The 12,530-nt window shown below is 45.3% G+C and overlaps 1 protein-coding gene across 3 annotated transcripts in view; it reads left to right on the top strand.

Annotated features, from left to right (window-relative positions):
• The window catches only part of USP28 (ubiquitin specific peptidase 28), an 83,490-nt gene that overhangs the window by 6,478 nt on the left and 64,482 nt on the right, over window positions 1-12,530 (top strand). For all 3 annotated transcript variants that reach the window (XM_083163230.1, XM_083163231.1, XM_083163232.1), the window contains exons 2-4: window positions 8,424-8,501; window positions 10,793-10,925; window positions 11,410-11,494. In XM_083163230.1, coding sequence (XP_083019356.1) covers window positions 8,424-8,501; window positions 10,793-10,925; window positions 11,410-11,494 — 296 coding nt within the window. The remainder of the gene's footprint in view (window positions 1-8,423; window positions 8,502-10,792; window positions 10,926-11,409; window positions 11,495-12,530) is intronic.

Below are 12,530 nucleotides of genomic sequence, written 5' to 3' on the forward strand. Positions count from 1 at the left end.
GCACAGTGTGATCACGGCGGCTGCCAATAATCGGTCAGTTTTCTGAACTGGCATTGCATACAAACATCAATTCGGAACAGCCTATGGGCTTCTTATCACGATCTCATCTAAATCCCGGCGGTCGTAATAACGGCATTCAAAATCCTGATGCCAGAATCCCGACCGCTGAAATCCCGACAAGGGGGGGCATGGATCACCCCCCCCCCTCCTTGCGGGCTCGCTGCGCACGCCACGCAACAGGCCCGGTGCCTCGATACGCTCGGCACACTAATTTATTCTCCCTCTATGGGTGTCGTGGACACCCACAGAGGGCGAAAGTGTTGGGATTTCGGCGGTCGGGATTTTGAACGCTGGGATTCCGACTGCCGGGATAGTAACTGCATCCCGCCCGCGGGGCTGCTGGGCGAGCTCAAGAGAAATTAGGTTGACAAGTCAGACTAGTGTATGGTGCGCCACCCTACCAAGCCATTAAATGCCAGCAGACTAATGAGAGGCTAAGGTCTTAGTAAGTTGATAAGAAAACAGTAAAAGCTGTGTGTTATGGGGTCACATATGTGAGAGGTAATATGGGGCCTTATTCTGGTTCACTCTAAAGCCCCGTACACACAGGGGGATATATCGCGAGTGATATATCGCTTGCAATGAGCGCTATACCGCTCATTGTCCCATTTGCATCAGCGACCAGAAATGGTCGCTGATGAAAAAGAAACTGCCAGGGGAGCCCGGCAGTGGAAATCAGCTGGTCGCAGGAGCATGTTCCTGCGACCAGCGATCACTACGGGTGAGAAAACGATATATCGCCGGTGCACACTCCCATCGTGGGCAATATGAGCGGCCATATTGCCTTCGATATTACACAAAATCGCCCCCGTGTGTACACAGCCTATGAGGTAAATTTCTTCTCAAATGGACAAAACCATGTGCGCTGCAGGGGGAAGGGGGGGGGGGCAGATGTAACGTGCAAATGGTGTTGTCCATTTGAGAACGAATTTGCCTCTGAGAGTGAACCAGAATAAGGCCCATAATGCTTAAGTTTTATCTTAGTAAAACATTTTTTGCAAAGAACTAAATTAAGAGAAGTACATAGGTCTTGGCACCAGACTTTTGTGATACTCAATGGACAGAGAAAGTGGAGAGTTTTTAGGTCCATTACGTTAATGGAGATATTTGATGATAATCTCCATACAAGCTTAGGACCGTGCTGAAGGATGTAGGGAAAGTGGTCAACAGTGTCCAATGTATACGGTATATTATATCTACAAGCTGACGTAGTTATTGTCACCAGTGGGATTTTTTATATGTAAACCTAACCTCAATAACAGATCATCCCTCACTATGGATGGAATGTACTAAAGAAAATAAGCAGTAACCCCCCCCCCCCCCCTCCTTTCTGGGTTTTTACCGCATTTTGAAATGCACTAAATGGGGTTACGCTAGCTTTACGGAACCCCTTTGCAGAGCTGCTGTGTGAGGGATCCAACATGGCTTATTTACCCAGAAATATTCTGGTATTAATTGGCTGCCAACAAAATTAACCCTAGAATGTCTGTGTGTGCGTGTACATGTGGTAGGGAATGTACATGGTAAGCTCCACTGTTCAAATAGTCTCTGTACAGCGCTGCGGAATATGGGGTGTACTCAATAACTTCAGCTGGCGTGGTCAGTATTTAACTGACCCCCTGTTTCCACGCCGCTAGGTTTTAGCAGTGACGTGGAACCGGCGTGTGCGGCTACTAAAACAGCGAGGCACGCGGCTAAATGCAGTGGGCTCCCTCCACCAGCCGCGAGCCTCGCTGATTGGGAGAATCCTCACCAGAACGTTAAATAGGGTGAGCGGCCGGTGCTATAAAAGTAACTAGTAATAAATAAATCTGTAAATATTTAAACGTACCCAAAATTATTACTTTTTTAAAAAATATTTTGGAAAACATTATTTTTTTTCAAACATTGGTCATCACGACCATCACAACTTTCATTTTGCCAGTGGTAGACACCGGGTAAACTCTGTACTAATTTAAATTTCCCCAGCAGCTGCTAATTTCTGCAGCCACCAGGCGGAGGGGGTCCTCCAGTGCTGGCCGATCAGCAGAGATTGGCAGCACAGCAAACACTGGGAGCGGGTGTACAGAAGCAGATGGAGCAACAGCTGTGGGAAGTTTCTCTCTCTCCAGTCGTGTTTTAAATGGACTGGGGTATGTGCGACCGATACTGGGCCAGCTGGCCGATCACTATGTAGGTGACCAGTGTGTAGCCAGTGACATGGTCATGGGAAAATTTGGTTGAAACAGATGTATTTACATTCACCTAGCCTCCTTGCGCTTTAAAAGTTTCTACTGGAAAACACTAACGTAGCATTTCATATGCAGATACTGTACACCCACGGTTGCCCACAGCATATAGACATGCATATCATTTTAATTAGCATAAGCTGCTTTTGCGTCCTATTCAGAACGCTTTATAAATAAGATGAATTGCATTGTAAAAAGGCTAATGAAACGAAACTCCACTGTACTGTCTCATGCGGCACTCAAGCATTACGTGTAACATGACTTGTAGAGTATGGATGTATGTAATCAGTATAATGAGATGCAAATACTAGATCATTGTTTAGTTTTAACTGGGTACCCGCTAGTCTGCATGTCACTGGACTGACATACCTGTATCATTCACATTGGCCTGTGTGTTTTCCCCCTGCCATCATGATGTCTCCACTCATGATGTGTCTCCACCCGTGGTTTGGATTGTACAAGATTACAAATTGTGCATTTATCCCAGACCATGATTAGAAACAGCAGATTTATTTTGTTGATAAATATAAAAACCTTGTGAAAAGCATTTTGGATGTGTACAAGATGAGCAGAACAGCAGTTCCATTGTAGTTGGATATATACAGTAGGCATCACTTCAGTGTTCTATCTTGGTTGGTTGGTTACTTCTGAAAAGCTGTTTGTTGTCGTACAGGCTGCTGGAGTCCCCTGTCACTCAGTCCCATTGGTGCTCTCACATGTAGGATCACTATGGTATATGTGATAACTGTGTGTGTGGTGTTTCTCTAAGCATTGCAGGAACACATGTTCTAAGGAAAGTGCTTGGAAATCACCTTTTACTTCTATCATCTTCACTTTGGGCCTCATTCCTAGATGTATGCAACCTGATACAGCTCCAATTATTTGGCACGTGCAGTATATGTACTGTCTGTGCATCGGTCTCCTTCTAAAAGATCGTACACAGCCCCACCACCCCCACCACCACCATGATTGACTAGACTAGAGGAGGTATGGCTCCTGCACCAAGGCAGCATCGGTGTAACCTCAGCCCAGGGAGGGCCCAAGCTCCAACACATGGGCCCCCTGGCCTCACAGCCTCTTATTAACTACGCTCCCCCCCCCCCCTTTTCTCCCTGCGTGCTGGACCCCCCCAGCTGCAGCTCCAGCGTGACCAAGATGGCATTGCAATTTGGTTGCCTAGGAACTGTGCCACTCAGCCATATGTAACCCTGTGCCTCCCCTGTTTCGTACACTGCATAGCAACCTATAACTGTACTGTCTCTGCATATTTGTTACCTACCTGGCTGTTGCAATGACCAATGGCACCGCTGATGGCTGCCTAAGTGCTATGCAGCTTGGTGGGTATGTGTTCCCTGTATGATAACCATACTGTCCCTGCTTATATTGTTACCCACCTGGCTGCTGCAATGACCAGTGGCGCCGCTGATGGCTGCCTAGGCACTGTGCAGCTCGGTGGGCACATGTTCCCCACATGTAATGTCTTAATGTAATGTATGTAATTGCATCCCCCTTCCCTCCATCCCTGGTTGATGCTGCACTGTAATCCACAAAAAATTCCTAGTGTGCGCAAGCATACATGGCCAATAAAGTTGATTCTATTCTATTGACATGCTGTGGCTTGTAAGGGGGTGGCGATAGGGACTATTCTAACACATCTTGTCTTGCTAAGAACCCAAAATACCCTTTAATCAGTAGTGCACTGTATATATGGAATAGGTATGGGTCATTAGTTCGACCAATAGTAGGTCAACATTCATTGGGTTGACCAATAAAGGTTGACATTGCCTAAGTCGACACACACAAGCATTAGGTCAACAATGCCAAGATCGACATGAGTTTTTCAAGTTTTTTCTTGTCCCAAATGTCGACACAGTCGCCGTGGACACCGTCAAAGTGTACCACGTCTCCTCACATGGCCCGCCATGCTTCAGGCACCGTGCCATGCTACGCTCGGCACACTATTTTATTCTCCCTACGCTGTAGTGGGTGACATATCGGCTCGAAAAACCCTGTGAAAATAAATGTTGACCATTTGACTGTCGACCTTCCAACACTGTTGACATTAGCCATGTTGACCTATTTAATTTGTTGACCTAAGCCATGTCAACCTTTAGAGGTTGACACAATGCATGTCCACGTAATGACCGGATACCTGAGTAACTTGCCATTTCTAGCGGTGTTCTTAGTGACCAAAATAAAGGGTTACCTTTGCTTCAGTAAAAAAAAAATTACAATTAATAATAATAATAATAATAATAATAATAATAATAATGTATTTTTGGGGACAGGTAGGCGGTCGGGATTCCGGCGTTGGGATTTTGACCGCCGGGATTCCGTACCAATCCCGTTTTAGGTGTCTTGTGTTTTGACATGTAATAAAATAGATTTCAGTGCTAGCATTTTTTTAAATCCCAGGAATTTGGATTGAAAAATTCTCAATCCCGGGACACCCCCCCCCCCCCCCCCTCCAAAAAATAAATAAATAATCACATTCACTTACCATTGCGGCGGCCAGAGCAGGAGGCAGGGGTGCGCGGCAGAGCTGAGGTGCCTATGAAAGCAGGTGGCCTGGTGTGTGACGCACGTGGAGACGGCGGACGGCAGTGATGCAGCGTGACCTCTGACCATCAGAGCGGGTGCTCAGACACTGCCGAGCACTAGACTGCGCATGCGCAATCTAATCCCGAAATCCCGGGATTGGAGTATCCCAGCAGCTTTGGCCCAGGATTGGCCACCCTATTCAGTACCTTCCGTTCCTTTTCATTAACATTTACACTACTTCTAGTCATTTATAAAAATGAATTCATACTCTGTACATTACCTTGCATTAGATCAGGGTTCTTCTCAACTCTAAAAGCTATTATTTAGTAATAAATGTAGTGTCTCAAGATTTATCTTGCAGACTGAAGTATCCATTGAAGGTGCTTCTCGTGCAGTAGTATACGTGCGCTGATTTAGAATTCGGGCACTAGAAGGATTATATAATTTTTACCATGTGAATAAATCTTTGTTGTAGCCTGAAGGCCCATACACACTATACAATGTGCGCAGTGTAAGATATTTTTAGAACAACTGAACTTTCCAGTGTCCTGGACAAATGATATTGTGCTGCATACACACTGAACGATATGCTGAATGATCTAGCTAGTGTCTAGTAATATGCACCTATTTGTGATTGACATAGGCATATATATATATATATTCCTATTTGCAGTATAATCTTGTTGGAAAGATTGGCCGTTTCTGACTTGAATAGGTCGAAAAGGGTTCCGACCTATTCAATAAGGTCTGTTTTTTTCCCGACAGGTCTGAATGCTCTGCACCGTCCACAGTCCTCCCTCCCGCTGCCGCCTCCCCAGTCACTCACCCGGTCCCACCGCTGGTCTGGGTGAGCAGCTGCAGCTCACCCAGTGAAGAGGGCGCCGTCCCGTCTCCTCAGTCTCTCACCCGGTCCTGGCGCCAGCCTGGTGAGCAGCAGTGGCCAAATCAGACAGCCTGACTTGGCAAATGACTGAATAGGGCATGTTGGATACATTCCGACAAGTGAATGTCGGAATGGGTCCGACTTTAACTTAATATATCCAATAGTCTATACTGAGCTGCATGTACAGATGTCAGAAATTTAAGGATAATGACCCGTGGGAGTGCACATCGTTCAATCTTGTTCAAAATATCGCCTAGTGTGTATGCACCATTATACAACTTCTACATAGAGTCAAAAAAGAAACATTTACCATGTCAGATGTACACAATACCACATCCACTGTGCTAATAGTTATACATTGTAATTGAATATGTCCTTCTATGTTTTGTGTTTTGAAGATCTTTGTTGTTGACATTCTTTGTTTATTTGCTGTTTCTCCTTTTGGTGAGTTATTTATGCTCCGCACACACAGTTCGATTTTGTCACTTTATGTCCGATTTTGCTTATATAGGTAAAATCGAATCTAAATCGAACGGTTTTCAGCAGCATTCGATCCCAATGCACGGCATCAAAATCAAATAGAAAAATAGACTGTGCAGGCAAGACTGTATAGTACAGATCTGTTCTATATAGTCTAAATCAGTGGTAGCCAAACCTAGCCTTCGAGAGCTACCAACAGTGCACATTTTCCAGACAACCTAGCTGCTGCACAGCTGCACTCATTAATCACTGACACATTTTAAAAGATCCACAGATGGAGCTAATTAGCTCACTTGTGATTCTGTGAGGAGACCTGCAAAACATGCACTGTTGGTAGCTCTCGAGGACTAGGGTTGGCTACCCCAGGTCTAAATCATGCAAGTCCAAACTGTGGCCCTTCAGCTGTTGTGAAACTACATACCCCAGCATGCCTTGCCATAGTTTTAGCATTCCCTAATAGCAAAACTGTGGCAAGGCATGATGGGACTTGTAGTTTTACAACAGCTGGAGGGCCATAGCCTGGTCTATATCAAATGTGTATTTGGCGCTGTGCTACAGTATTTGATCCCGATTTGTATCTGGATTGAATAGAAAATGAGTTGCACCGTGTGTACGGGCTTTACAGAGATGAACGTTGCCATCTTTTATATTATGCTTTGACAAATGTTTTCCATGGAGATTACGCTTCTGTTCATGTTGGGTAACTAGTGTGTATCACAGACCGTTACAGGGTAGTTTCTGTTGTATAGTGTGTGTGCTCTCACACATACTCCAATGCTTAATAGATCAGTAAACAAAAACAATGAAAGGGATACTCGGAAGATAAATTCCTTTCCCGAGCTATACAGTCGTCCATTCAATCCAAACTAACTCTAATAAAATTCTTCCCAACGTCGTGCACTGACCCTCCAGCAATGCCGTGCTGGATCTCAGTGATGAGTGGCTGGCACCTCATTGTGAAGGAGGAATGACAAATACAAATGGTATGTGGACTGTCCTCAAAATAGCTCATCAGGCTCATTTGCATTTCCTTACCTCCTTATATGTACTAGTGCACATAAGGACTGTTCTAGGCGCTGACGTCTCGCTGCTCTGCTCCAAAGCCGTTCTGTGTACTCAGCCAGCTCCACTTAGCAGCTGATAATTGTTATGTGGGAATGCACCAAGTAATCGCTACATTGGTCATGTGACTTTGTCATCTAATCAGAAATGCTAAATCCATTCTGTTATGAACTCTACAAGGCGTAATAAAGTACCATTCACTTTATACTTGCGATGTGTAGCCCCGAAAAAATGTATGGGAATCCGTTTAAAACGGTAATAAATATACTATGTAGGAATTTCAAATACAGCCTGGTGGTCAAAATAAAGCACAAAATACATAAAGTAATAGATTGTTTGGGTTTGGAGGCACAAGGCTACATTGGGTATGGATCAGTAGGTCTACAACAAGGTCGACATGCTGAAAGGTCGACATGGGTCTAGGTCAATAGGTCGACATAAGTATTAGTCAAAAGGTCAACATGGGGTTTTTCACTTTTTTTTTTACCCGAATGTCGACACAGTCAACATGGACACTGAAGCTCGCCGTGCTTCAGGCACACTATTTTATTCTCCCACCATGCCCTAGTGGATGGTAGGGCATGAAATACCGCCTGTCGGCACATGTCGGCTCGAAAAACTGTGAAAAATCCCATGTTGACATTTTGCCTTTCCACTGTGCCCATATAAGCCTAATGCTTGTGTTGACCTAGACCCATGTCGACCTTTCAGCATGTCGACCTAATGGTGTCTAAAAGACCCGCATCGCAGATGATATTGTTAATGATATTGGCCGCATTGACACAATTAAGCACATACACTGAACATCATTCAGTGATGTCACCGGAACCCATCGAACATGCAGGTTGTTGGCTATAAAGCCAAAATAAACCTGCTTCTTTAGCCAAAGTGGGTCTTGACTTTTTTTTTTTTTTACAGGAAACCTCTCAAGACTGCTCTTCTGAGCAACATCTTTTAAAAAGAAGTCTCGTGTCATGGGCTTAATAGACAAATCTGGCTAATAATAGATGGACATAGACGTAGGAAGGCCCCGCGTACAAGCTTACTAGCTATAGGGAAATAGCATCTATTCCTTGTGTATCAATGCCTTATCTATTGCATAGTGGCCCAGACACATCGCCTCACTACATGGTTACATTGTGGTTCATGATGTAATGTTCTCATTTCAGGACAGTCAAATGTTGATTAACCAGCTGCGAGAAATTACTGGAATACAAGACCCCACTGTTTTGAATGAAGCACTTAAGGTCAGTTTATTTCACTTTGCAACCTTGGAGACAGAGGGGCAGATTTATTAAGCTTGGTGAAGTGATAGTGTTTGGTTTGTATCACCGGCCTATCAGCTCCTACTTGTCATTTTTCAAACCAAGCCTGTAACTTCATAGTTAGGAGCTGATTGGCCGGTGATAAAAAACAGACACTTTATCACTTCACTGTGCTTCATAAATCTGCCCCTGAGTTCTCTGATGATTTAAGTGCCAAATGGAGAATCGGAAGGGTATTTTTTTTTTCTAAACATTCTCCGTTTTATTCCCTACTCTCTCCTGTGTGGGATATAAATTGTATGCGACTTATTGCGTGTAAATAGTGGCACATCAAGTACGAAGTTTTTTGGGGACCTATCAGGAAGATCAAGGGAAATCAGATCCGGCTTGTGCCTCAGACAAGTCAGACCAGTGTATGGGCCAGACTACATGGACCTGTGGATATGGTTCTGTAAAGGCCCCTATACATTAGGGACTTGTCCTAAAGACAAGTCGGACCTGATTTCCCCTGCAGCTCCCCGGGAGGGGGAAGCACGATTAGGCACTTGATGTGCCAAGGTTTGCATATGATAAATCGCATGAATTTATCATATGCAGTCCCCGGGGAGCTGCAGGAGGAGGGAGCCGTGCGGGGGACGGCAGCGGGATGCCGGCTAATTGAGAGCCGAGCAGGGAGAGGCTACATAGGGACCCGGGCTGGAGGAAGCTGTGTTGCGGTGGGGTGACAGCGGGAGGCGAGCAGGGAGAAGTTGAGAACTTGATGACATGACGCTGGCTGCCGGGCAGCGCCGCAGCAGCGGGAGCCGGGAGAAACAGATAACTTGGGGAAAAAAAAAACGCCCATAGAGATGACTAGCAAGCCATTGATTGGCTGAGAGCTCTCTCAGCCAATCAGCGATTGGCTGAGAGAGGTCTCAGCCAATCAATGGCTTGCTAGTCATCTCTATGGGCATTTTTTTTTTTTTCCAAGTTATCTGTTGCTCCCGCTGCTGCGGCGCTGCCCGGCAGCCAGCGTCATGTCATCAAGTTCTCCCTGCTCGCCTCCCACTGTCACCCCACCGCAACACAGCTTCCTCCAGCCCGGCACCATATGTAGCCTCCCCCTGCTTGGCTCTCTATAGCCGGCATCCCCCCCGCTGCTGTCCACCTGCACGGCTCCCTGGCTGGGCTGCACATAAGATTTGGCAAATCTTATGTGCAGCCCGTCCGACCTCCCGACCCCGATCCGATGCGCACGGGACCGCGCATCGGATCGGAGGGGGTGTCTACAAGTGCGATTTGGGCCGATTTCACTGCCCGATTCATCCGAATCGGGTGAAATCGTTCCCATGTCGCATAGTGTATGGGGGCCTTAAGAGTAAGTGGGAGATTTGGGAAGAAATCTCCAGGGTTTTTTTTTTTTTTTTTTTAAAGCGGCAATCGTTTACACTGCAAAATCAAACAGCTTTTTTTAAACTTGAGATTTCTTACCAAATCTCTCACTTTCTGAATCTCTCATCCTATTAAATTTCACTCTTTGGGCCTTATTCTAGTTCACTCTTAAGGTGTGTACACACGGGGGAGATATATTGCTCAGTTTCTCCTTTTCCAGAGATGGTCGCTGATGAAAGGGAACCTCTGCCGGGCGGTGCCACATAGGTAATCAGCTGGTCGCAGGAGCAAGCGCCTGCGACCAGCGATTAGAATGGGGCTGAAAACGTGAGCGCGCACCCGGCGATTTACACACTCCCACCACTGGCAATATGGTCGCGATTCCCAGCGATTTCAGCCCCTATCGCCCCCGTGTGCACACTGCTTTTAGAGGCAAATTCCTTCTCAAATGGACAAAACCATGTGCACTGCAGGTGGGGCAGATGTAACTTGTGCAGAGAGAATTAGATTTGGGTGGGGTTTTACGTTAAAGTGAGATCTATATTGCAGTGTAAAAATAAAGCAGTCAGTATTTTTCCTGCACAGAAACAAAATAACTCACCCAAATCTAATTCTATCTGCACCTGTTACATCTGCCCCCCTGCAGTGCACATGGTTTTGTCCATATGAGAAGGAATTTGCCTCTAAGAGTGAACTAGAATAAGGCCCTATATGTCTGTGTACAGGCTGGATGGAGAACATGCAGTATTCCTTCATTTAAAAATGAGCACTTCAATGCACGAACTTAACATCTAATACAAGATTATATATATATATATATATATATATTTTTTTTTATTCAGTTTTCACCTGTTACTAAGATTAATTAAGATTAACCTTTACCGTATTCTTACTCCAATTAGGCCAGTAATCTTGACATCACGCAGGCCGTTAGCCTTCTCACCGAGGAGAGTACCCATCAGCCAGATAATAGGGTGCAAGCAGCTGAGCCATCTAATTCTGAGGAAAGTGTTCTAGCCAAATGCTCAAAAGATGGTAAGTTCCGAGCCGGCCTGTTGCGTTCCTGTCTTGGATAAGACATGAAGGCATATGCTGTTTTTGAAAATTGATCACTAGTTCTAATCACCAATTAATCATATTCATCTCTGGATGGTGTCAAAGAACAATTGTTGTTTCCAATGGTCATTTCAAAGACTTCTGGATAATTGACAGATAATTGGTCACTTTGCACCGCATCTGCCCAGAGCATTCTAATGCTGCTGTAGAGTGCATGCCTGATTTTATGCCGTGGATAGTCCGGATGGCTCTGCTGTGTTGCTGCTGGATGCTGTCCCATGCACCCGCACGCCGTATTCAGGTGTTGTGAGCCTGTGATGCCACCATTCCCTGTATCTTAAACAGCGGTACCTTTTGCACATCCCTAATCATGGATCTGTTTTTGATTAAAATTTGTAGGAGTAGGGATTCCTATCTTTCTCAATAATTCATAAATGCCTTTTTATCATTGTTTTGTGTTCAGGTGCAGTTGATCTAGTTGATGGTAAGGATGAACTCCAGGCAGCAATTGCACTTAGCTTACAGGAGGCAATAAGAGATTCCAACAGGTATGAATTTCATATTGAAGTCTCAGGATGAAAATTTCGGGATTTTACTCTTGTTTTACAGTGTATCCTTCTGTTCAGATTTTCGTAGCAAGGGCCATTTACTATGTGTAAAAAAAAAAAAAAAAAAAAAAAAAACCTTTGAGGGCCATGTGTAAATCTCAGGGATTCAGTGCGAAATCCCAGCAGTCGAGTAGAGACGCCGGAATCCCAACCACCGTAATACCGACAAAGGGGGGGGGGCGTGGATTGCGCCCCCCCCCCCCCTTGCGGGCTCGCTGTGCTCGCCACGCAACGGGCCCGGTGCCTCGCTACACGCTCAGTACACTATTTTATTGTCGGGGACACCAATAGAGACAAAAACTGCCGGCATTGCGACCATCAAGATTTTGACTCCATCCGAATCCCAGGCACCGGCTGACAGCTTCATCCATCCCACGCTTCCATCCCAAGCTGCGGCTGCTGCTGAGCTCCGGCTGCTGCTGATCAAGACTCCTCTCATGAGAACCTCTCACGATAACCCCCCTTCCTTGAACCCCATGCAAGCCGTTGGGCGGGTGGGGGGGATTACACCTGGCTACGGGGGCCGTTTGTGGGGGCCGGAGGTTCCCCACCGCTGATCTAAAGCTTTCTGTTTTACTATAAGAAGACCTGTAGATTTGTTAATTTTTCCTTTAGGGTTTTGGTTTAAGATACTGTTGATCTTTACAGGTTTCTAGGTGTTCTGTGGTTACCATGGCAACCATATTCACATGACATTTGATAAATGAACCATGTAAATAAATTCATAAATGACACATGTAATAGAATTAGCTATTGATTGAAAACATGGGCCTTTATGACCGGTTATAGGGTCTTTCTTTTGTATGTTCTTACTGCAATTTCGGTTTATGGCTTTGTGGGGGTTTTTCTTGTGTAAGTAAAGCAGACTGACCCGTTAATGGGTTTTGGTTTTCAAGCAATAGAAAAAAGTTATTTAAACCTAGAATTTGATGGCAGATAAGAACCACTTGGCCCATCTAGTCTGCCATAAACACAT

The sequence above is a fragment of the Crinia signifera genome, chromosome 19 (genome assembly GCF_055691185.1).
Source record: "Crinia signifera chromosome 19, ASM5569118v1, whole genome shotgun sequence".
Classification (NCBI taxonomy): Eukaryota; Metazoa; Chordata; class Amphibia; order Anura; family Myobatrachidae; genus Crinia; species Crinia signifera.